Raw genomic sequence first — 25245 nt, 5'->3', positions numbered from 1 at the left:
ATCCACTGAACAGATCAGCCGTCTGGTTAAACCAGGCTGATAGTGACTAGTATAGAAGTGTAGTGATCATACAGTTGTGAAAGTCAGTACTATAGCTGTGTTTTATATAAAATCAGTACTGTCAACTTCTCAGGAAAGAAGTCATGTTTTACAAAAGTTGTGTTTGTATTTCATTATTTGTTATTGTATTTTCATTGCAAGGAAAGACATATATTTTGAGAATAATATTTGCTTTTAAAAGTTGTTCATTGAATCGTGTCGTTTGTTTTAAATTTTCAGTAGATAAAGATCACAGCAAGTCCAATGGTTCCCCTTTTAATACTGACTGTGTCAATGCTTTATTGCAACATATTTAAAACACTGTCATCACAATGAAACTTTGAACATTGTGTAGTATTGAAGTTTATTTATATGCCAGATTTTTTACATCAGGATTCACTCTAAAATATTGAAAATATTAGTGCCGCCGTAGGCGGCCGCCCTCCAGCGTTTTTTTTTTTAAAATCAGTCCCAAACTTTGGTGATTTAGCACATGGCGACAATTTTTTTTTTCTCTCCTGTCTGTTTGAACAATTTTTTTTTCTCAAGCCATTGTTGGATCAAATTTTTTTTCTGTCCTTCACCTGCCGACAATTTTTTTTTCCCCAGATCCTCCATTCCCCCCCCCAGAAATCAAATGGTTCTCCCCTAGCTAACGATAAATCCATCAGACTTCCGTATTTCACGCTGTTCAACGAACGTCAGCAATGTTGACAGACGGGAATTAATTAATTTGTGCTGCAACAGTGTATTTCCTAGAGTAAAAACACAATGATACACGACATGTTTTATTACATCGGACGAAACTGTTACAATATCCGAATGAATATCCAAGACAAATATCCCTATTTTTTCGAGAACAAGACTGACAAGACTAGTTTAAAACTTGTAAATGTGACTTTAATTCCAACAAAAAACATGAACAAAGTTTGAACGCCTCCCGACAGTTGTCAAATGTTCATTCAACACTTTTGAATTATGTATAACTACTAAATCTGATGGTGCCCATGATACAGTATTTGTTTTTATGACTGTGACATGCCCTTAAAGGAGAGCAGTATCTTTAGTGTGCTGCTGTGACAAACCCTGTCCTGTTTTTGAGTCACGATGCTCAGTCCGCGAACGCAGAGTGCGGCGATGGCATTTCCCATATCTCGGATGTTTGTAATCAGGATTGGCTAACTCTGGTGATGTCATGTCATATCAATACATTTATCAAGTCTCGCCCAAAGCTCATTCGCTGTTACATAGCTTCCTGAAGCCGGTACTAGATTGTTGCCTTTGAGAATTAGTGAAGAAACACATATATATGGCACTGCGTTATCCGTACCAAAGGATGTGAGTTAAGACGTCTTTTATTATACTTTGACGAAGAATTTTCGAATCAGACCAACTCGATCAAATAACCTGTTCTTTTCAGCGGTTCCATTCCTACTTGACACGGTACAGAAAGGTGGGTCAAGCTTTGTAACTTTGAATTAGATAATTGTTGTGACGAGTGTTACAAGGCAAATAACTCCTAGTAGTTCCGTACAGTATTACTTTGGGGTATAGCAACCGTGTTCCGAATATAACCTTAGACCACTTATTACTCTGAAAACAAAGTTTTTAAAAATTGATAAGAAAAAATTGCTCTGAAAACTGTTCTACATGTTTGGATAACGAAGTTCAACGTGGTTTTAGCGAGGAAGTTCTCCGTAGGTTTGAAATGGCTATCGGCCGAGCCATTTGGCTCTGGGACCACGCACTTTGTACAGTCAACCGGATATCCGCGATGGCGAGTCGTTGCAGTCGACACTGAGAATACTTTATATACCTGTGCTACGAACGTCAACAATCTGAATTATTTCGCGAGGATTTTACTTCGCAACGTACATTAATTACCTACTGCACACACGAAGCCATTCGGGATTTTTTTCACTATTGAGAACAAAAATATGTCTTTGGCAACAACCAAGCAATGCTGCTAGTTATTTCAAAGCAACCTTCCGTAAATTATACGTGCAAGCTAACACATATTATGGACTGGTCATTAGTCCGCCTAGAGGGGTCAGTGAATTGGGAGGAGTCATCAGACGTTATTGATTTGCTGAACAGGTGGGTCGTTGTATTTTGACTGCGATCACGACTAGCGATTTGCAGAATTGCTGACATTGTGTAATTATCGCTATTACACCGCAAAGTTACTGATATGAACGGCAATTGAAAAGCTTTAAATAATCAGTTTCACCATTGGGGTCACAGTCTCTGGCGAAGTTCGTAGACTGAGGTTAATATAGTTAGAGTAAATAACTCTGCATAACTTTTTTGGAGTCGAAATTCAGTAGTGGCTACCGACAGTTATCACACACAGTCATACGAGAATCTGCGCAGAAACATTTAACAACAAATACAGCAAAACGTAATTGTTATACTATAGCACTAAAGCTGAAAACTGCGGTAATAAAATAATGTTTGCACTCATTTTGGAGAGAAGAAGACAGTTAACGATTCTCTCAAAACACGACAATATTTGAAAAAATAAACGTATATTATACACTGTAAAAATAGCGGATGCCTGACGCGTCTTTACGCGTTCAAAATGTAGATGTCGGTGTTCAAATTGGAACGGCTAGTGTTCATGTTGTTAACACTGGTGTTCATATTATTAACAATGATGTTCTAATCCTGAACACGTAGTGTTAACAACCATCTCTTCAAGTGTTCAAAAACTCAGCATGACATAAATTTTGCAATACTGTAAAGTGTTTTTTACTTTACTATGGTTATATTAAATTTACTACTGCATCGCTCTTAGGCAAACGTATACGGATTTTGATGTAACGAATTTCCCACTAAGTGAAAAATATCTCCGGCCTAAAATTACTGAAAGCATGTTTTTTTCTTAAAAAGGGAAAGTATACAAAATAATTTTACACGTTTATAACGGGTTGAAATTTTGAAATTAGGAAAAGAAAATCAGATAACCACCACGAACGTTTTAATTTTAACATCGGCGTGCAAGAGGCGTTCTACTCCTTAAATGGACATTATTTGTATCTTTTGACCTATATTGTTGCAAACGAGAAGTTGATAATGTTGTTCGACTTATTGAAAGATGTCTAAAGAACGGTCGACCATAGACAACTTCCATCCCGTTTGCGTATACTGTATAGAAAAACCTTGGGTCAGAGGTTAATAGTGGGCTACCGTTGACCTGCGATCAGACCACACTGCTACTGCTATCTAGGCCGCTGTAAGCATCCGCGTATAGAAAATGCACCATACGAAGTGAAAGTCGAGAGCGCAGTGTAGCAGTTTCTGGATTTCCTATTACCGATGCCGTTTGCTCAGTTACATTTCGACGGTCAGTTTTTTATGGAGATCTTGACGGCCAATCCTGCTCTTAGATACATCATTCTTTGGTGCTACAGAGCATATTTTTGTAATGGGCATTTCAAATGCCTACAAGCTGCAAGAATCGGACGACTCGGACAAGACCTATTTTTCGTCTCGTTTGTACCTCCATGTACACTGTAAAAATAGCGGACGCTAGACGCGTCTTTACGCGTTCAAAATGTACGTGTCGGTGTTCAAATTTGAACGGCTAGTGTTCATATTGTTAACACTACTGTTCATATTATTAACAATGATGTTCTAAACCTGAACACTATGTGTTAACAGCCATCTCCTTCAAGTGTTCAAAAACTCAGCATCACAAAAATTTTACAATACTGTGAAACAATTAACAGTCTTTTGTGTTTTTTACTTTACAATGGCTATATTCAATTTACTACTGCCTCGCTGTCCGGCAAACGTACATGGATTTTGGTGTGACGAATTTCCCACTAAGTGAAAAATATTTCCGGTCTACAATTGCTGAAAGCATGTTTTTTCTAAAAAAGAAAGTATACAAAATAATTGTACACGCTTATTACGTGTTGAAATTTTGAAAATTTGAAAATAAAATCAGAAAACCACCATGAACGTTTTAATTTTAACATCGGCGTGCAAGAGGCGTTCTATTTCTAAACACTTGGTGTTCAAGTTTGGTGCTTTTTCCTATCCCATGATGCATCAAAACGGAAGTTGCGACATTTTTCTTATAAGCGCACCCTGAAGTCGTGATCGTGCGGAAAGATGACCAGAAAGGGTAAGTTTTTTCTGCAAAATAGTAAAAGGTATTAGATTTTGAAGCATCTGTATTAATATCCTTCGAAATTAATCGTATTGTACTTTGAAATAGCTTAACTACGTGAAGAAACCTTTTTTCTTTCAGTGGCTGGTATACCAACAACAAGCTGTGATACGCGATGGTACTTTTGGCCATGGCCTATCGATCGATCTCACTCGGGTCAAGGGTCATCGTGACACCAACTTAAGCGATAACCCTTGACCTGAGCGCGATCGATACGCCTTGCATAGTACCGCTGCGTAATCACAGCTAACACATGTCTTTTAGTAGAGACAATCGCATGTAAAAATCAGTTAAACATCGTAGAGTATACAATGTATTGTTTCAGCATATGAGAGTTTGGCTTTTTTATTTTAATCAATTGATGACAAGAAGAAACCAATATTTTGTAAAAGTATTGAAAAGAGGCACTGTATATGAAAGTCTCGCCTTTTCCTTAACCTAATCAGTCTCTTGTCTTTCATTTAAAGTCTCATCTCGCCATATTACCTATTGTTGCATTATTTTAAGGATGTAAAAAGTGGATTTAACTGAAAATCGAAGAGTTGTTACAGAAGCTGGTGCACGTGGTACAGATAATGAAGAAGATGAGTGTACAGGTAGCTGTCTGGAAACAAGCTTGAGAACCTCAGTTCATCTCTAATGTAGATTTAAACTTCCAAGGGTCAGTAACTGAATTTTGATAAGTTTCTGTATTTTTTTTCTGCATTAATCTAAGCTTTAGTAGCATGGTATGATCAACTACATGTTGCCGGAGAATAAGCTTTCACAGACGTGTAGTCTCCTTTATCAGATGCAAGGATGGAATGAAAAATTAAAGCTGAAAGTGACGGAAAATTCAGAGTAAAAATGTCCACTCTTAATTACTGAATTATCTGAAATTTTCACTCTGAATTTTCTGTCACTTTCTGCTTCAATTTTCCATTCCCCTTGCATCTGTTAAAGGAGACTTCAAGTCTTTGGAAGCTTATGCCCTTATAAAATTTAGTTGATCATAGCATGCTACCAAACCTTAGAGAATTTTGTATTGTACCTTAACACGTCTCTTGTTCTTAGCAACTGGTTTTTAGCTTTGCCGTCAGCTAAATAGGTGGATGTGTAGCATTGTCCTCAAATTTGTACATCCCAAGGTTTTTCTTTAAAATAGCATGTACAAATCCTTTAATATTTGGATTACAGGTCCCCAGGGATTACCCTAATCACATATGTTCAAATTATGATGAACTATGCGAATTTATATTTTTGAGGCTAATTTGCTATTTTTGGCAAAAATCTTCTTCTCTTTTACTGACCGTCTTCAATATTTGGTAAACATGTCCCTAAGAATGACCCTAGTCAAATTTGTGCTATTTGTGATGAAATATTCAATTTTTTATATTTCATGGTAATTTTCGTCATTTTTGGTCAAAAGTTCTTTAAAAATCTTTTTCAAAACTGCTAATTGAACAGCTTTGATATTAAAGACATAGATCTCTACTGATAGCCTTTTTCAGATTGTTCAAATAAAGCAGAAATTTGAAACGTTCAATTAAAGACATTCCAGACATTTTAAGATATGAGGGATTACCAGAATGTGATATATTCACATTATGATGCAATCTACATTTTTTTTTTAAGGATGATTTTTATCACTTTAGGTAAAAACATTTGTATAAACAATTAATAGCAAGGTACACCAGAATCTGAAAGGTCTTAACGAATATGTTTTTAATTTCTGAGAAGTAGATTTTTGAAATGTCACCGATTTATGTCATTGTTTATTTAAAGATATTACAAACAAACAAAGCTTTTTGTTCATGAAGGACTTTGTTGGACAAGTAATACCCAATATTTAAGAAAAACCTGTTATGTTATTACTTTGTTCATATTTTTTAAAACGATCCACATTTTTCTATGGTGATTTTTAATGCTTATGTTTTTGATAGGAGGGTGTTAACACCGTTGGTATTTTCCTCTGACAAACTTTACATACAAATTGGCCAATGTTTATTTGCCCATTTTACAGTAATTGTATTTTACTCTAGAAATGCTTTGTGTATTTTTAGAATAAAATAATTTTATTGAATATCAGAGGTCTGTAATGTTATTCCAAGGCTTGAACACCCCCTGAACGCCCAAAATAAAAGGTGTTCAACAAGCGCGCATCATGTGTTCTAGCCTTTAACACACTTATCGTTGAACGGCGTCCATGCGTTCAAAAAGTGTTACAGCCCTTTGAACGCGTAAATGCGTTCAATTTTTTGAACACATTTCATGTGCAACGTGTGTTCAGATATGGAACACCATGGTGTTCAATATAATATCTGATGAACACGTAGCGTTCAAAATCTGCACACGTGTGTTCAAAATTGAACGTTGGTTGTACACGTAGTGTTAAATTTCTGAACGTCTGGACGCGTTCAAAAAGTGTTACAAAAAGGCGTTTAATCGGTGTTCTATCCTTTAACACTTAACTTTACAGTGTAGACTTGCTCAAAGCCTGTGGACATAGAAATGTCAAAACAGAGTACAATGAAGGGATAAACTTCAGTAGACAGTCACGTTATTGTCAAGGTGATCGCGAAATTGAAGCATATACAACAGAGGGGCCCCTACTATCAATGATTGAAGCTGCTTTGGCGACTGACATGTACATCATGGTGTACATTGTTGGGTGAAAGCTAGCTCTGCGTGGCAGGGTTGTGTGCCAGATCGCTGGCAGCACCTCGGTTATGGCGTGCAGTTTCTCCACCAAAAACAACCCAGTTTAATCCCAAACTCGCACTGAGTTTCGTTTTCGAGCACACCCGCCTCGCCTGGGTACACGATTAGCCCTGCGTACAGGTCTTTGTGTTCCCGGCGTTATACGGCGAGGAGGCCGTATGACGCCGGGAACACACAGACCTGTACGCAGGGCTAGGTACACAATGTGCTCAGCTGCGCTTCTAAACTTACGCAAAACCCACTTTTGGGAGTGGGTCGGAGGCACGGAGGCCGTAAGCGACGTATAGGGTCTAGGCAACTGTCATTGCAATGTACTCACTTTTGGTTCGAAATGCGATGCAACTGATACAAATAATTACACGATGCATAGAGAATAACAACATTCGAACAGATCTTGTGTATCGAGAGGTGACTCCAATCGCGAGCAGTGTCAATCGACAGTACAGTACCCGCTAGGCGCGGTGTCACGATGTCACAGATGCTACACCGTGCACTGTTCAGTCCGAGTGCGATGTTTCCAAGTTCAACAAGTGATCATGTCGTGTTTGTAAAACGAACCAACGTAATGGCAAGAAAATGCCCTAAAATCTTAATAGTTGACGAAGATTTGCTAACGGTCAAATGCAAGAAGAAAATGCACAACTCTCTACCTGTTTCACTATCACCACAGCAATCTGATATCGTTTTAGTTTTACCATTGGCCCAATTGCGTTTATGGTGTTATTTGTTTCACAGTCCGTGTCATCGATACTAAAATCAAACTTACAAGCAAATGCCCTGTTTATTTCACTATTTGACAGTAGTTTGTGAGACGTGCATTTGCTTATGCGCCGTGAGCTCATCGATATGCATTGTGCTGAAGTTAGTGTGTAGGTGACGACCGCTCAGCGTTCTGGCTGTGTACTTTGATAGTTGACGTATGCGTAGTAATATTGGTCATGTGCTGGGGTTCAATAATGGCGGTTGGTTCAAATCGCGCGGACGCCCTTACCAACATTGAACCTTGCCGTAAAGAGCAAGAAGGTGGTTTTACACATCCTTGAAGCCGTCCATAGTCACAACTTAGGTCTCCTATTGATTTGACCGGGGATTTCAGTCATCGAAAAATGAAAAAAAAAAATGAAAAGATACAAATAATGTCCCTTTTACACTTGGTGTTCAAGTTTGGTGCTCTTCTTATCCCGTCATGCATCAAAACGGATGTTGCGACATTTTTCTTGTAAACGCACGCTGAAGTCGTGATCGTTCGGAAGCAAAGACCAGAAAGGGTAAGTTTTCTCTCCAAAATAGTAAAAGGTGTTGAATTTTGAAGCATCTGTATTATTATCCTTTGAAATTATTTGTGTAGTACTTTGGAATAGCTAAAATGCGTGAAGAAAAACCTTGTTTTTCTTTCAGTGGATCGTATACCATACACTAGATGTAAATACGCAGCAGTGTTTTGGGCCATGGCGTATTGATCGCAGTCAGGTCAAGGGTCATTACCGCAAAACTGTGGTGATGACCCTTGACCCGAGCGCGATCGATATGCCACACACCGCTGCGTAATCACAGCTAACACATGTCTTTTAGTAATCACAATCGCATATAAAACATTAGTTAAACATCGCAGAGTGTACACTCTATTGTTTCAGCATATGAGAGTTGGCCTTTCTTTTACTTTTCATCAGTTGATGACAAGAAGAAGCCAATATTTTGTAACAGTATCGAAAAGAGGCACTGTATACCAAAGTCACCCCTTTTCCTTAACCTAATAAGGCCACCTTATCTTTCATTTAAAGTCTCATGTCGCCATATTACCTATTGTTGCATTATTTTCAGGATGTGAAAAGTTGGATTTACCTGGTAATCGAAGAGTTATTACAGAAGCTGATGGTGCAGAAATTGAAGAAGATGAGTGTAGAGGTAGCTGTCTGGAAACAAGCTTGAAAACCTCAGTTCATCTCTAATGTAGATTTAAACTTCCGAGGGTCAGTAACTGAAATTTGATAAGTTTCTGTATTTTTGTTCTGAATTTATCTAAGCTTTGGTAGAACGCTATGATCAACTAAATGTTACTGGAGAATAAGCTTTCAAATACGTGTAGTCTCCCTTATCAGATGCAATGGTGGAATGAAGAATTAAAGCAGAAAGCGACTGAAAATTCAGAGTGAAAAATGTACACTCTGAATTTCTGAATTTTCTGAAATTTTCACTCTGAATTTTCTGTCGCTTTCTGCTTCAATTCTTCATTGCACCCTTGCATCTGATGAAGGAGACGTCACGTCTTTGAAGGCTTATGCTCCAGTAACATTTAGTTGATCATAGCCTGCTACCAAATCTTAGATTATTTTGTATTGTAGATCAACACGTCTTTTGTTCTCGATTTGTTACTGTTTTTTAGCTTTGCTTTTAGCGACGCAGAGCTTATCTAATAGGTGAATGTGAGGCATCGTCCTCAAATTTTTACATCCCAAGCTTTTTCTTCAAAACGGCCAGTACGATTCTTTTAATATTTGGAGTACAGGTTCCCAGAGATTACCCTAATCATATATTTTCAAGTTATGGTGAAATACGCAAATTTGTATTTTTGAGGCGAATTTTGCTATTTTTGGCAAAAATCTTCTTCTCTCTTACTGGTGGTTCGACGTCTTCAATATTTGGTAAACATGTCCCTAAGAATGACCTTCGTCAAATTTGTGGTAGTTGTGATGAAATATTCAAATTTGTATTTTTCATGGCAATTTTTGTCCTTTTTGGTCAAAACATCTTTAAAAATCTTCTTCAAAACTACTTAATGAACAGCTTTGATATTTTTGACATAAGACTCGGCGGATAGCTTTTTCAGGTTGTTCAATTATGCAGAAATATTCAAATTTGTATTTTTGAGACATAAAAGACATTTCGAACATTTTAAGACGTAGGGAATTATCAGGATGTGATATATTCAAGTTATGATGAAATCTGCAAGTTTTTATTTGGGGTCAATTTTTACCATTTTTGGTCAAAACATTTGTATCTTAAAAATTACCCGTCTGATAGCTTTGATATTTGCTACACATGTTTTTGGGATGATCTTAATTCGATATATCCAATCATGGTGAAATCTTCAATTGTTGCATTTTTTGCAGTGTTTTCCTCTGACAAACTTTACAAAGTGGCCTTGTTTATTTTCCCTTTTTACACTAAATAATTGTATTTAGTCAACTAATTTGTGTATTTTTAGAATAAAATAATTTTACTGAATATCAGTGGTCCGTTATGTTTTTTCAGGCTTGAACACCCCCTAAACGCCAAAAGTTGTGTTCAACAAGTGCATATCATGTGTTCAATCCTTTAACACACTTATCGTTGAACGGCGTCCATGCGTTCAAAAAGTGTTACAGCCCTTTGAACGCGTATATGCGTTCAAATTTTTTGAACACATTTCATGTGCAACATGTTTTCAGATATGGAACACATGTGTTCAATATAATGTCGATGAACACATATTGTTCAAAATCTGCACACGTGTGTTCAAAAATTGAACGTTGGTTGAACACGTAGTGTTAAATTTCTGAACGTCTAGATGCGTTCAAAAAGTGTTACAAAAAGGCGTTTCATTGGTGTTCTATCCTGGAACACTTAACTTTACAATGTACATGCTGTTCGATCTGATCTGACCCCTGACACGAATTGTTATTCGACACTGTGAAATTCAAGGTCCGATTACTCGATGTGTTCATTCTGTGTCCTATCACAACGTCCTCGATGTGACGTGGTTTCCTTAATTTGAGATTTGTATTGGTGTTGAAACTTCTGTACACTATACTGTAAATACAAATTCAAAAAACAAAAAAATATCGTGTATAGTGAATGCGTGTAAAAATGAAACTTCAACAAAAAGAGGAAGATGTGTCAAACATGCTTGACACGTGAATGTGGTGTGTGATAACTGATACGTCATCAGGATATGCCGCAATATGTTGATAAATTTAATCTCCTGATAAGGGCAACACGCTAGGTCATCGGGCAGTTTTTATCCACTGACATCAGTGTGTGGTCATATGATCAGAGGTTGCAAATAAATCATGCAATCTCTACAATTTCAAATAGACTCAAAGTGTGGGGTTTTGATCATCATAGGTTTAGCAAATTTCATAAAACGTGTAATCTGTCGGGTCTAATCACATCGTTATCAATACAATAGATTTTCGGTCGGATTCCAACGCACGGCACCCAGTCACCAAGCGAATACAAGTTCGGTTCATTTATACATAGAAGAGTTAACAGTTACCCTTAAATCACAAGTACTTCCCGTTGCTGTCAAGTTTTGACCTTTGCATTTTCAATATGATACACGATGTTTCAACAAAACATTGACTGTACCATTTCAACGTTTTGAAGACCCACTTAGTTATTATGACAATTTCACTTCAAAAACTTCAGATTACGATGAAGAGGTTCATTACAGGTAGTCTTTTGCAGTTTTTGTTCCAACTCCCTCACTATGCATCATAAATGTACCGAGAATCAAAGTTCATTGACGAGACTCGCTAATAAAACTCAGACACACACGAAGTCTGCGGGCTAATGAAAACACGATTATTACATGTAAAGACTTCTACGGCCCATATAACCACATAATAAGTTTTCATTTATGTTCTTTACAGTTCACCTTTGCATCCCATAAAAGAACCACATGTGGGCGTGCCATTCGATCCTTAATAAACATTCATTCATTTAATTTTGTCTTTACCGACAGGTTTCGCTTTCGATTAGTGATTAACTACGAGACAAGCAATGATATTGTCTTCCCTATCGGTATTGTTAGTTTTTATCTTTAACAAAGTTCCTGTCACTTTTGCTGGTGGACAGCACTGTCAAGGTAATCAATTAATAATAATAATTATGTGGTAAATATACGTCAAATACTTCTCTAGCTTAAAGCATACATCTTGTTACGTTGACTGTGTTTGCAAGTACAAACATACTACTCGAAGAACAAAACGATTTTTTATTGGGACGGGAGTTATGCAGGTGACAAGGAAAACTTTTCCTTAAAAAAACGATAGAAATGTTTTATTTAAAAATGTTAATCTCGGTCATGATGATAAAGTTCACATTTCAAACAGAGGCAAAGTCAAAGGCAACGTAGACTCCGCGAGCCAGTCGCATAATATATCACCATGCCCTGTTCATTGCGTTTTAATTGGTCGAGCTGAAACACGTGACTGCCCACAAATACACAGTAATGGTTTGTTTTAATGCCCGTGAATATGAATAATATCGTCAACACAGTGATTTTACGGCTAAAACGAACATTCTGATTTGTACAAAGATCATAATCAACCACGAAATAAAATGGAGTATTTGTGGGCTAAGTTAGATGCTTTTTTTCAAAAAAAATCCCGATTTGCAGTTTTTTGCAGCGCGCGCACTACTCAATGACAGGTTCTGGGGCCCCGTTGTCGTTCGCACGTTAATTTTCTTAAATTTTTCACGGTTTTTTCGGGGTTCGTTGATAATATAATTGGAATAACAGACTCCGCGCTGACCATTAATGTTTATTTATGGGCGCGGGCTCGAGGAAAGCCAAATTAGCGGACTCGACAAGCCTCGCCCGTTGATTTTTGGCTTTCCTATCGCCCTTGCCCATAAATAAACGTTAATGGTCAGCGCGTCGTTATTTCTATAATATTCATTATGGGACCCTATATCTCGTAGGGACAGTTAAAATTCATGATATGACTGTGTTTTTGCTCACATTTTACAGAAATTATAGAAGTGTCTGATGAACTAGCCTTCATTGCAATCACCGAATCGCTGAAATGGGAGGATGCGCGTTACTATTGCGGCAACATTTCAACTGACCCACGAGTGGAGGTGTACATTGCCACTTTAGAATCTGACGCTGAGCGTAAGCTTATAAGGGACCGATTGAACGGAGTTCCCGCACTTGATTCTGCAGGAGAGGAAGGGAAAGGGTATTGGATCGGTTGTTACTGTAATACAAGTTCTTACCCGGAGGGGAATCAATACGTTTGGGTGAATATGTCAACGCTTTCAAATGACAGCGACCTTTGGGCAGACGGCCAACCTGACGGAAAGGGCAGAGGTGGTTGTAAAGAATGTGAAATCTTACGCTGTCAGATGAGGTAGGTAGCCCATTAACCAGACATTATGGGGTATAGGGCCCTCATTCATATCGTCATATAATTGAGGACCTTGTTGAATTCTTAGAAAGATGGCATTGCCAATAATCGGTGTCATTAAAATTGTGCACGACACTGCGTACTTTTCAAGTAGATTGCTGTATCTATGATGACCATGTCGAAATTTTGACTATTCATATTGAGGTATACCGCGAAAAATTGAAATTATGCAAAGACAGTTGATTTCAAATATATTTGCGATAATAATTGATCCATGTAGCATTGATTGTTCGCCATTTCACATCAGATGTGAAGAAAAAAGTGTTAATTGGCGATATTTTATAATATTCTAATATTTGCCTCGCTCTTAGGCGACTGATGCCGTATGTTTTGGGTTCGAATCCTACAACGTTTGGAACGGTCGCAATCAGAAAAATGTAACAACTTAGCCGCTATGGAACCACTCTTTTTTGAGAGTGGGGATTTAGCCGAGCGGTTCTGTCTTCTGCCTCTTGTCTGATGCCGTATGTTGTGGGTTCGAACCCGATTGAAAACTAGCCGTCTTAATAACAATTTATTCTTATATCTGTCGAAACCTTTCAGGAAACAGGATGATTATAAACTTGATGACACTTGCCATTATGACCCGAAGCCATTTATTTGTCAAATAGGTGAGTTCAGCATATCAACAACTGTCAACCCATAGTATTTAAGTTTAAATAATCTGATCATTCTTTCTCTGTAATTTCTAGTGAATGAGAAATATTGGTGCCTTTACACAGTCGAATTAGGAACAGTCAAAAACCATTTGCAAGTACCGGCTGCCCTCGCAATGAATCTCGGGTACGGGTGACGAAAAAAGCAGTGCACAATTGGCGCAGATGGCGTCATAGCTATCTCCATACCTTATCTGCATATTGATGTGCCCTTAACCTGTAAATAGTAGAAGGCTTCCCGAGAAAGCTTCAAGTTGCATCTTGCAGCGAACGTGTCACAATTAGCAGTATGGCAGTGGGCGTAAGAGAAATGTTTTGTCGGTTCTTTTGTAGTAACGCATACGATGTACGCTAAGTTCGGAAGTGTGGTGCACTGTCGTTTCGCTGACATTGCGCATATAATTTTCCTCGAATCTCTTTGATGACAGGACTGCGATTATCTGATCAACCTCATAGAATAACTTGAAGGACTTAGTCATGAACTGAACAACAGAGCCATAATGTTAGTACATCGTTCAATAAATGATAACTATGTAAATACTGGCAGATCGTAATAATTGCTGGAAATAACAATGTATATTTACCTATTTACCTTCAAGCTGTTGGGTATACTCCGTATAGTACAATGGAATCTTATTGATGAAATATTAAAATCGGACTTTGGAGTCATGACAAAGTAAAAGCTACAGCGGCAATAACAGATATTATACATATTTTGAGGTCAAGAAAATAATCAAATCCAAAGACAATCCAAACTGGTCCATTAAAACGGGAAAATTCTAATATTAGTCAACCTCAGAATGTAAGCCAATACTTGAAGCTTTCCTGCTTTTTGCGCTTCTTTTAATACTTTTTCTTAATTTATCACATCCGTTTTACATACAGTTAGGGTGACTCAACTTCTTTCCGATGCTGCCCTTGCCCTATTTCATCTGAGAAGATTTCACTTTGTTGTGTTTCGCGCCATTGGCCTCGTACGATCCGGTTGGTCCACAACGTTACTTGATATCCTATACCTATGTTCCATGCCCCTGTGTCAAGCCATGGGAAAAACGCCCCACATCCGTACAATATTTTGTGTAGCACTCAATAAATGCACAAATGAAGTTAACGATCGGTTTACCATTTAAGGTGTTGGAAAGGCTATTTTGCACCAATTCTTTTCTCAGAGTTAATGTCAAGTTTCGAGTGTTAGAATCAAGATATTTAGTTCAAATTTCAGGATAACTCCCTTAGTTAATATTTTCTCCAAAGAATATAAAAATTGTATATTGCAGCCATGATTTTGAAATATACACCAGTAAATATTAAAATTTAATTTTTCATATTTTTTTTACATATTTGAATTTAATAATAATTGGATAGTATTAATATTACCAAATTAGTTATAAATATGTTGACACTATTTATTGTAAGATTTGTACGGCAGGATTTGTAAATAAAATGTGTTTTTATGATTTACATGGGTTTATATATCAAAAAAATATTAAAAATTCTTTCAAATTTCAAAATGTGATTTTTCAAAAAAGTACTTCAAATACAGGAAAATTGTGCCGTACAAATCTTATCTGTAACCTTGTTAATAGGCTGTAAAAATTCCATGTCCATATCTCATTTCAAAGTCGGATTAAATTGGTATACAATTATGTAGGAAAACTGTTATTCTGTCAAAAATGTTGAAAACAAGCCATATTTGCACCCCTCGTTTGAAGTCATAGAGCAGTTTTTTGGTTAATCTCACTTTTGACACCTCTTTGACACTCAAAGAATCTAAAATGCATTTACAATAGCAGTCACTCACTCTGAATGCCAGCACCGCCTTGTCAAACTTTCCTGAAAAACAGCAAATAATGACTTTCCCTTTTCAAACATTTTATTAAAAGCTAGGGGACCTCTACCATAGTTAATACACTAAGGACTCCCCAACTCTTCATATTTGGTCAGTTTTTCAGAAGTTTTAACAGGCTATAACTCTGCAATGCCTTTGTGCCCAAATGTCTAGTTTTTTATTCCACAGAGAATGTTGACTACTTTTATATTTTAATAGTTTTGTTGAAATTTATATATTAAGAATTATATAATTTATATATTAAGAATGTTTTCATTAATCAAAAACGAAAGTTAGAGGTTCGAAGACGATCAGATACCGTCCTAGTTCTAACCATAAACTCTGGAGCAATGTTCGCTCATGTCCGAGTCGTGATCCCAGCCCTAGTTACTCGACTCAATCACCAGATGTACTCAACATATCCTTTCAATCAGATAATTATAGAGTTTTCGGTCTTTCTTGAGATCAAAACTTACTATTGTGAAGGGGGGTTAACAAAACTGATCGACGTTATGATTTTTATTTCTACATTTTTGAATATAAATGTATCCGAACAGAGGACTAAGAAATGTATCAAGCGCCTGTGGAACGTTCATTGCTATAGCTACGACCAGTCGTAAAAAGGGTACAACACAGAAAAATATCAGAGATTCATCGTCAGTTGATACATTTAATTTCGAGACTTACAAGTGTTCACAGTAATAAAGGTATGTCTCGCAATTGAGTAATGCTCGTTTTGCTAAATCAGTTACATTTTCCTTTTTTGCTAGATTATAACAAGACTATGGAACGCCCATCACTAAGTACATGCCTTCCTTCCTGTTCCTCTACCAATCGAGAGTTTATCAATCAGTTGCACTGCGAGCCGGAACTGACAGAGGATGATAAGGGTATCATATTCTGGCCTTTAACCGATGTCAACATCACCACTGCAGAGGAATGCCCGTACAACAACAGCAAAATGGCAAAAAGACATTGGTATGGATTCTTCACCGTTCTAACCGCTGAACATTTGTACGCAACGAAAATTCATCCGTATCTATGTCCTTGGTCGGATGGTGCCAACAAATGTTGAATATAATTTGGCCTTGCATTTCAATTGTCATGCATATTTACACTATTCAATCTTAGTGTTATTGAAGGAATAACGTTAGTGTTAACACTTACTCATGGGTAAGGGAAAGGCAAAACTGAAGGCAAGGCGCAACCTAGCACCATGCTGTGACGTTTATTTGACTTTCGTCAATCTCGACAGAGAGGCTGGATGTGTGACAGATTACTGGTCGGTATTTTCTTCATTTTCAGATCTATAAGTGTTTTATTCTAACATGAATTTCAATCGTTAATTTTGGCTCCACAGTTCATTCAGATGTTCAGCAGATCTAAAACAACAAGCAGTATGGGAGGATCCTGATACTTCAGATTGCTTAATACCGAGAAACGACGCCGATCGAGAAGACCGTCTGCAACACTTGGCAGATCTCCCCATACCTCCAGGTACGGTCCAGGGCAGATTGTATAAGAGGGACAACCACTTTGCCCTGGCCAGCATGCTTGATGCAGAGTTTGATCGGAAACCTTTCCCTCTAATTTATGATTGACTGATATGCAATGTTAAGGGGGAAAATTTGAAAGTTCAACAATATTTGTGTGAGCATTTAGATGACTGTGGATAGTTTTCCTAGTGTACTGTTTTGCAAGCACCAATATTTCGTTGATTATTTTGTGGAAATCCCAGTGAGCGAAAGCTTGGAACAACGAATTAAACTAAGACACAGTAAATGGTCATGTATGAGCTATAATACTTTGCGTAATAATTATACTGTAGTTTACACGGTCTATGATTGATTTCGTTAATTTGTTACACGTCCTTACATTTTGACTTTCGAAATTAAACAGCGCACTTTACGCTCGAAATTTTATATGAGGCTGATGAATAGTGAAAATTCTCTTATTAGTGCTGCTATCAATACATATATTATGTGTGGTAGACTGTTCTGGGAAAGACTGTTTTTCGACTGCTTTTAAAGTTTTCTCTGTCTGACAGTTTTAATTTCCATCATGATTTAATTTTTTATAGTTTTTTATAGTTTATCAGTCCCCCTTTTTCTGTATGTTTTTTGGTGTATGAGCTGGTTCTCGAAATAAATAAATAAATAAATAAATAAATAAATAAATAAATAAATGTAGATTTATGTATAAAACACTTGTTACACCGTGAACAATCACGTCATTTACAGCCTTTCCAAGTCTGGTGCTCGCCTTTCGCATACTTCTCCCGCTTTAGGTCAAGCTTCGATGATTTCCAGCGAGCTCGTCAACCTCACAACAGACGCTGAAACTTTCGACGAGACTGAGCTGGCGCTAACAGTTGACATCATCGAAAATATCCTGGAGAGTGGAAACAGCACAGAGATAAATGTGGCAGAAGATGTACAACTCAGTGTAGATCATTTGCTTGATGTCGAATTTGGAGTGTTAGTATCAAGTGAGCAACAAGAAAACACCTCTTCAAGGTAGACTATGAAATACAATGTTAACTTTTATGCTTATCACATGACTTTTACTTAACCTTTCACGCTAGATAATCGTTCTTCGTTATAGCTTTGAGTCGATGTCTCCGACTTAAAGTTCGTGAGTTCTTCAAGAACTCTACAACGTGTGGTCTCAGTCAGAAAAATGTAATAACTTAGCCGGCTATAGAACCACTCTTTTTTGGGAGTGGAGATTTAGCCGAGCGGTTCTCTCTGTGGCCTCTCAGCTAGGCGACTGATGCCGTATGTTGTGGGTTCGAATCCGATTGAAAACTAGCCGTATTTTCTACCCTGGGTTGGTAACTCTACTGGTGGACAGAATTGTCCCCGACGTTATCGTTCGCCCAGTTAAAGCGACGAAATTCGTTTCTTCGCTTCGATAAAGTGTGTATGTGCGATGTATGATAGTGAGCATGCGTGCGTGAGTGCTTCACGAACTCTACAACGTGTTGAGCGGTCTCAGTCAGAAAAATGTAACAACTTAGCCGGCTGTTGAACCACTCTTTTTTGGGAGTGAAGATTTAGCCGAGTGGTTCTGTCTGTGGCCTCTCAGCTAGGCGACTGATGCCGTATGTTGTGGGTTCGAATCCGATTGAAAACTAGCCGTATTTTCTACCCTGGGTTGGTAACTCTACTGGTGGACAGAATTGTCCCCGAGTTATCGTTCGCGATAAAGCGATGAAATTCGTTTCTTCGCTTCGATAAAGTGTGTATGTGCGATGTATGATAGTGAGCATGCGTGCGTGAGTGCTTCACGAACTCTACAACGTGTTGAGCGGTCTCAGTCAGAAAAATGTAACAACTTAGCCGGCTATTGAACCACTCTTTTGTGGGAGTGGAGATTTAGCCGAGTGGTTCTGTCTGTGGCCTCTCAGCTAGGCGACTGATGCCGTATGTTGTGGGTTCGAATCCGATTGAAAACTATCCGTATTCCTTCTGCCATAATTATATCCTGTTATGTATTGAAAGTAAACATACCTTCTTGTCACTGAGCAGTCTGTCTGATATGCGTATACTACATAACATAAAATATGAAAAACCTCAAATACAAACGACGAAAGAAAGAATTCCTGGCAAGTACCCCTTGACCTGTACAATTGTTCTAAGTACCCTTTTACCTGTAGAAGTTATCATAGTATATGCTGCAATGTTTTGGCCATGTTAAGTGTACCTAAAGCATTCGTCAGCATAATCTACGCAGTTTGCACAATTTAATCTTGTACACTACATTGTACAACATGGCAAGCGACAAGTTAATATAGGGTTATTCGTATCTGCATCCATCATAAAATTGTTAAGTGTTTAATATCATATTCTTCAGACTCATTCGCGCAGTAGATGACCTTGTTTTGAGAGTAGAATTCAACAACTCTGCCGGAGACACAAACTATTCATCATCTGTAACCATAGAAACACCAAACATCTTGACAACAGCTATTTCAATAAATGCAACAACGTTTGAAGGGTTGATGTTTGTAATACCAAGTGAAAACGTAAGTTTTTTTTAAAATAAACATTTAAAGAAACAAGTTGAGCTGTTGGTGGGGAACTCTCGACGCAAAGCTAATTAATGATATCACATCGTTTTATTCCAATATTTGTCCGTTTGTTAGACTCACTATTGTGTATTTCCAAATGACAGTAATGTTGTTTGTTTGCTCTTTCAACGAGCTTCTCCCTCAGACCGGAGCATTGTATCCCGATAGCAGAAATACCTGGTAACTAGAGCCTGAAAACTTGAACAATGAAAAACATTTTAGAAGCGAATCATACTAATTTCATACAAACACTACTTCGACTTGGCACAGCATTGGGAAACGTGTTTCGTTCTGTGATTATTCGATTAATTTATGCATTGCTGAGAAGATAAGAGCATTGCTGGGGGTAGTAGAAAATGAATTGAGTACAAAATTCAAGTGATATACGAAAACACAATGCCGTATATTATCAATTATTATAGATCTACCTGTTTCTCCGAAAGCACAACGAAGGAAACTGTAGGTATTAAATTAAAATTTTGCAGTCATGTGAATGGGGCTAAAACAGAAACAGAAAGAGACGTAGATAGCCAAGGGCAAGGGCAGAGAAACGAAACGGAAACAAATCTATGGTGATAACATTGGACTTGCCTTTCTATTCCGTTCAGCAAATCAACTTTCCAGAAGAGTCTGGCACATCAAATGGCGAGATGGCATCATCTATCCAATTGCCACCGTCTTTATTTAATCAGTTGGATCAACCTGAACAGCAACAGGTCGAGAGGGCGCAATTCGTAGGTCATAAGTTAAACACCTTTTTCGAGGTTCGTTTTTTCTTAAACATACTAGTGACATACTAACGATACCATGGTAGTAGAGTCAAGAGCCGAGATTTTTTATCGATACATTTTCTTGCAAAGAATGATATATCGTTGATCGTAATGTTCTAGATTCGATTAACGATAAGGAACAGCACCCATGTGCATAATCACTTCACCAGAAGAACTTACTGTATCGGAAAACCAATGTAAATATGACCAATTATTAGATATTCCTTAATGTGTCGCATTTTACTATTATTTGCCTTGGTTGCCAAGTACAACAACCGCAGTAACCAGTCCCTTCTGTGTTATCTTTGCTACGTGATTTAGGCTGTCGACAACTCTACGCTGTCCGAATTCAGTCCTGTGTTGGCTGCAAGCATTGGAGAAATGAAACTAACCAACCTAAGCGACCCAGTTATATTGCACTTAGCCTATCAAAATCAGGTATGAAACTTTATAATTAATTGATTGCAAAGCTGAAAAGGCAACTGTCATACATACTATAGTAAGGGAACACACTGACCAGTAAGTAAATTTGAGAACAGAATTAATTGTTTTCAGTTTCAGTTTCTGATTAACTATTAGTTAAACAATATGAATTGTATCATCGGTTTTTACATTGGAACAGAGAGAATGAGTCCAATTCAGAGTTGTAAGAGTTTATAACAATAAAGGATGATCACATATGATAGTAAAATATACTAAAATTATAAAGAAGACGGATTGCATCTCATGCTTCATGTACAAGTGATCAACAATGTTAATACTACCAACAAATTTTATATTTAGTCAGATAATGGTAACATAAGCTGTGTGTTTTGGGACTTTAGATCTAATGGTGAGTAAAAGGCATATGTATGGTCAGAATACATTAGTTTTCCCTAGAGAAGCTGCCCAAGACCTTCTTTTTCACGTTGATTCCCTTACTATACAAGCTGTAGTTTACTTCAAAGATTGCAGGGTTTAATAAGTAATTATATTTGTTTATGATTTGTCTTCAACTTTGGTAAATTTGCCTCTGATAGAAAGTATTTAGATTTATTTTCAAATTTACTTCCAGTATCTGCATCGCATTTATTCGGGCCAATAATAAAGCTTTGCCACAAAACTATTTTTCCATCCCACATCTCGGCAAAAGCAATTTCTTTTGTCCAAGTTTCCTGCCTCCGCGTTTCTCACAGTGACTATTAAAATTATTGTCTGCCCTCGAATCTCATCTTGTTGTTTCTTTTGAATGTTTCAATAAACACCATAAAATGAGATGGTAATGGTGCTTGGTCCGACGAGGGATGTTCTCTTACGTCAGAGACATATCATGGTGAACTCATGGCTGTATGTGAATGTGATCATCTGACCAACTTTGCACTTCTCTTTGTAAGTATAGAATATCGACAGGGTAAAATAAAATGATTTTACTATCCCTCTTTCATGTGAATGCAGGTCAATGAATATCGGTTTGATTTACTACTTCAATCTTGTTTATCACACTCGAACATATATTTTAAGTATGTCAGATAACAGTTACGCAAAACCGTTTGCTTGAAATTGGTTACATACTATTTGACTTTTGCTCATTTTATGTTTAGGATGTTTACAGATCTGGTCCGCCGCTCGACCCAGCCCATCAAAAAGCGTTATCAATAATTTCCATTATTGGGTGTCTAATATCTCTTTTGGCATTGGCGGCGACGCTTGTGACTCTGATTTGCTACAGGTAGCTATTAAAACATATATCTCGTGACGATAAATATTCGTAAATAACTTCTTAATTCATTCGTATAGTTTCAACATTATACTTTTCATATTTCTTGGGTGTTGTTACAACGAGAACAGGCGAGGCCTGCAGATCTATTATTGTTTTTCTCCATTCAAGTTTAGTGGTAATTATTTGTCATCACTGAGAAATTCCTCTTCACGCCTCAATATCTGACCTTTATTTCAGGAAGACAAACGACAAAGCCACCAAAATTCTGATAAACTTGTGCTTTGCACTCTTCATGGCATTGCTGTTTTTCCTTATTGGTGCATTCGCCATCGAATACGAATCTACTTTACCAGGGTTTTGCACGTCTATCGCGGTCTTTTTACACTATTTTCTATTGGCTGTTATGATGTGGATGGCCCTGGAAGCGGTTCACCTGTATCTGATGCTGGTCAAAGTGTTTGAAATATACATCCGTCATTTCATGATCAAGTTTTGCCTGATTGGATGGGGTAAGCAAATAACATTTTAATATAATCTATTCGGTCTGTTATATTTTCAAGTATCAGAAAAACCCCTTAATGAACACATGTTTCGACCAGACAAAAAGACATGTATAGTCATACATTGCATTTCGCAATTGACATAAATACTATTCTTTTGCAATGTACAGGTGTACCAGTACTTATCGTTGTCATTACATTGGCTATCGACATTGACAACTACGGCTACCACAATACTATGTAAGTTTCCCATAAAAGTGAAACTCTGCAAATGAAAGATTATATGTATTGCGCTCGTAGTCAGGGGAATTACGAGTCGAGGTAGTCTGGATCCTAATACTTTAAGGAACTGAAGTCAACACACCACGATGTAGTTGTAGCACAACTTTAAATCGTTATTAAAAATGGAAAATGAAACGTTCAGTCTCAGATCTTAGTCATCAGTGTACGTTCACTGTAGAGTTATCCACGTTTTTAAAATTACATAACTACAAAATTATCATCACTCGACAATAGTCACCACGTGGAAATTTGCAGCCAGTATTTGATTGTTTCTTAAGATTAAACAAGATCACACCGTCGAATATCCCGTTTACTATTGTTCTCATTTACTAATAATTAATTGAAAGTATGACGCTATCTCATATCTCCTTCTCGTACGATCTTAAACCAACCTTAACACGCCTTGGCCACGTGAGGGACGCTTCGAGATAAAATCTCCACAAGGGAGGGCGCTACACATATACACTCAGTAGGAAAAAAGAGCGCACAGCATCGTAAACGTTGTCTCAGGAAGGTTATCCTGTCATATTTGTCCTTTATACGAGCGTTTCTATAGCTTTTTGAGATTTCCAAATTCCAATGTACAGAACTTTAAACTTAAAGTGAAATCGATATTTATCTGCATAAAGAATGACACGAAGACAAACATTGTTAAGGTTTGCTTTCATAACATTGTAGATTGCATGGAACGAAATGGTATATATTCTGTTACATAATTTGAAATGCACAAAACTATATGATTCCAACAATGCTACGATCGTGATGATGACGATATTTGATTTTCTCCTTTCTTTACTCTTTAGCTGTTGGTTGTCAGACATGGCGTTCTACATATCCTTCCTCGCTCCATTTTGTCTGGTTCTCCTCTTCAACCTCATCGTCTTCTGTCTGATCATTTACCAAATATGTCGACTTAATTCAAGAACATCGACACCAAACGAGAAGTATAGTTATGTTTCAAGGTTGAGGGCGGCCATTGCCTTGATGGTACTGCTAGGGCTCACGTGGATCTTTGCCTTTTTTGCCATTGGTCAAGCAAGTCTTCTATTCAACTACCTGTTCGCCATCTTCAACAGTCTGCAGGGGCTGTTCATCTTTGTGTTTCACTGTGCGATGAAGAAGGACGTGCGAGCGTGGTGGAAGAAGATTTTTTGTCGATGCGAATGCTGCCAACGTGGGAAAGAGCGTATGTGTTTTTCAAATTCGATTGAAAATTTAGTTCTATTTTTTCTTTGTTCTCAATTCGTAAGAGCACATTGGGTTTCATGTATCGTTTAAATTGTCATTGGAATGTTGACAGGGTGACTTCCCTGTAGGAAATACTGCTCAGGAGACTTTCAACGAACTAAAGAAAGTGATTAATTGCAGAGAAAGTATGAAGTATATATATGGTATCCTTTTCAACAGATGCTTTATACAGAAAAAATTCCAGTATACCTTCAACCACAAACCTATAGCTCCAGCCTAAAAGAGGCAACTGACAAATTTTATCATTTCTGTCTACAGATGAGGCAACAACATCAACGAATATGTCGAGCCCCCTCAAACAAAACGCAAGTGACACTATCGACAAAGACTCCATCCTTGGTAAGTATTCAGCTATATGTTGTTGTTTTTTTTTACATTGTTTGATATCTTTCTGAAAGTCTTTACAAAGGACAATGAAATTGATGTATATGATAGTTATTGATCATTACGGTGAACGTATGGACTGTTTGTGGTGTCCTTTTCAACAGCATTTTAGCAGAAAAATACCATTCTAAGTATGCACTCTACAGCTTCAGCCTAAAAGCTTAACCGACGAGTAATCTTTGTCTGTATCTTAGATGATTCAACATCATCAGTGAACATGTCGAGCACCCTCCCACAGAATGCAAGTTACACAACCGAAAAAGACGCCATCGTCGGTACGTACATTGTCAATTTTTTCACACTGTTTCATGTTTTTTTTTTCAACTTCTTTTCCAAGGACTTATGATTCGATATTATTGTTATTGAACGGGCATATCGCCATATTTACATTTTCCTTTGTCAAATACCTATTACATGGTCATGGTTTTGCCCGGAGCCTTTGTTCAGTTATTGATTCAATTCGAAAATGAACTACGGTAACACTTTTTTCAGATTCCCCAATATCTTCGACAGACCACCACTACCATATCAATGGAGAGGCGATGAGTACATACAAAAGACACTCGAATGGGACAAGAGAGGACCTTCAGTGAAGATTGCTCGAAGACACTGTATCTGTAGCCATCTATTTATCAACTTATAACAAAAGCTTTGCCCAAAAAGTGAACGCTTTCTGTGCTCCACATTGCAAATCAGTATTGTTTGTGTAATTCAAAG

The 25245-nt window shown here is 37.5% G+C and overlaps 1 protein-coding gene across 3 annotated transcripts; it reads left to right on the top strand.

Moving 5' to 3' along the window:
• Positions 1-1198: 1198 nt before the first annotated feature.
• On the top strand, positions 1199-25245 carry LOC139142326 (adhesion G-protein coupled receptor G6-like). 3 transcript variants are annotated; one of them, XM_070712235.1, is made up of 19 exons: positions 1199-1492; positions 11640-11762; positions 12651-13032; positions 13633-13700; positions 16344-16551; positions 16934-17070; positions 17861-18089; positions 19429-19600; positions 20254-20409; positions 20737-20853; positions 21199-21247; positions 21671-21783; positions 21996-22123; positions 22352-22623; positions 22785-22854; positions 23700-24082; positions 24403-24483; positions 24723-24803; positions 25042-25245. In XM_070712235.1, the coding sequence occupies exons 2-19, from the start codon at positions 11678-11680 to the stop codon at positions 25119-25121; spliced, it is 2811 nt and encodes a 936-aa protein (XP_070568336.1). In that variant the 5' UTR covers positions 1199-1492; positions 11640-11677; the 3' UTR covers positions 25122-25245. The 3 variants fall into 3 exon arrangements, with proteins under 3 accessions (XP_070568336.1, XP_070568335.1, XP_070568334.1); XM_070712234.1 differs by having other exon boundaries at positions 1201-1377; positions 25021-25245; XM_070712233.1 differs by having other exon boundaries at positions 1201-1492; positions 25021-25245.

The sequence above is a fragment of the Ptychodera flava genome, chromosome 10 (genome assembly GCF_041260155.1).
Source record: "Ptychodera flava strain L36383 chromosome 10, AS_Pfla_20210202, whole genome shotgun sequence".
Taxonomy (NCBI): domain Eukaryota; kingdom Metazoa; phylum Hemichordata; class Enteropneusta; family Ptychoderidae; genus Ptychodera; species Ptychodera flava.
This window is presented reverse-complemented; position numbering and strand designations above follow the sequence as displayed.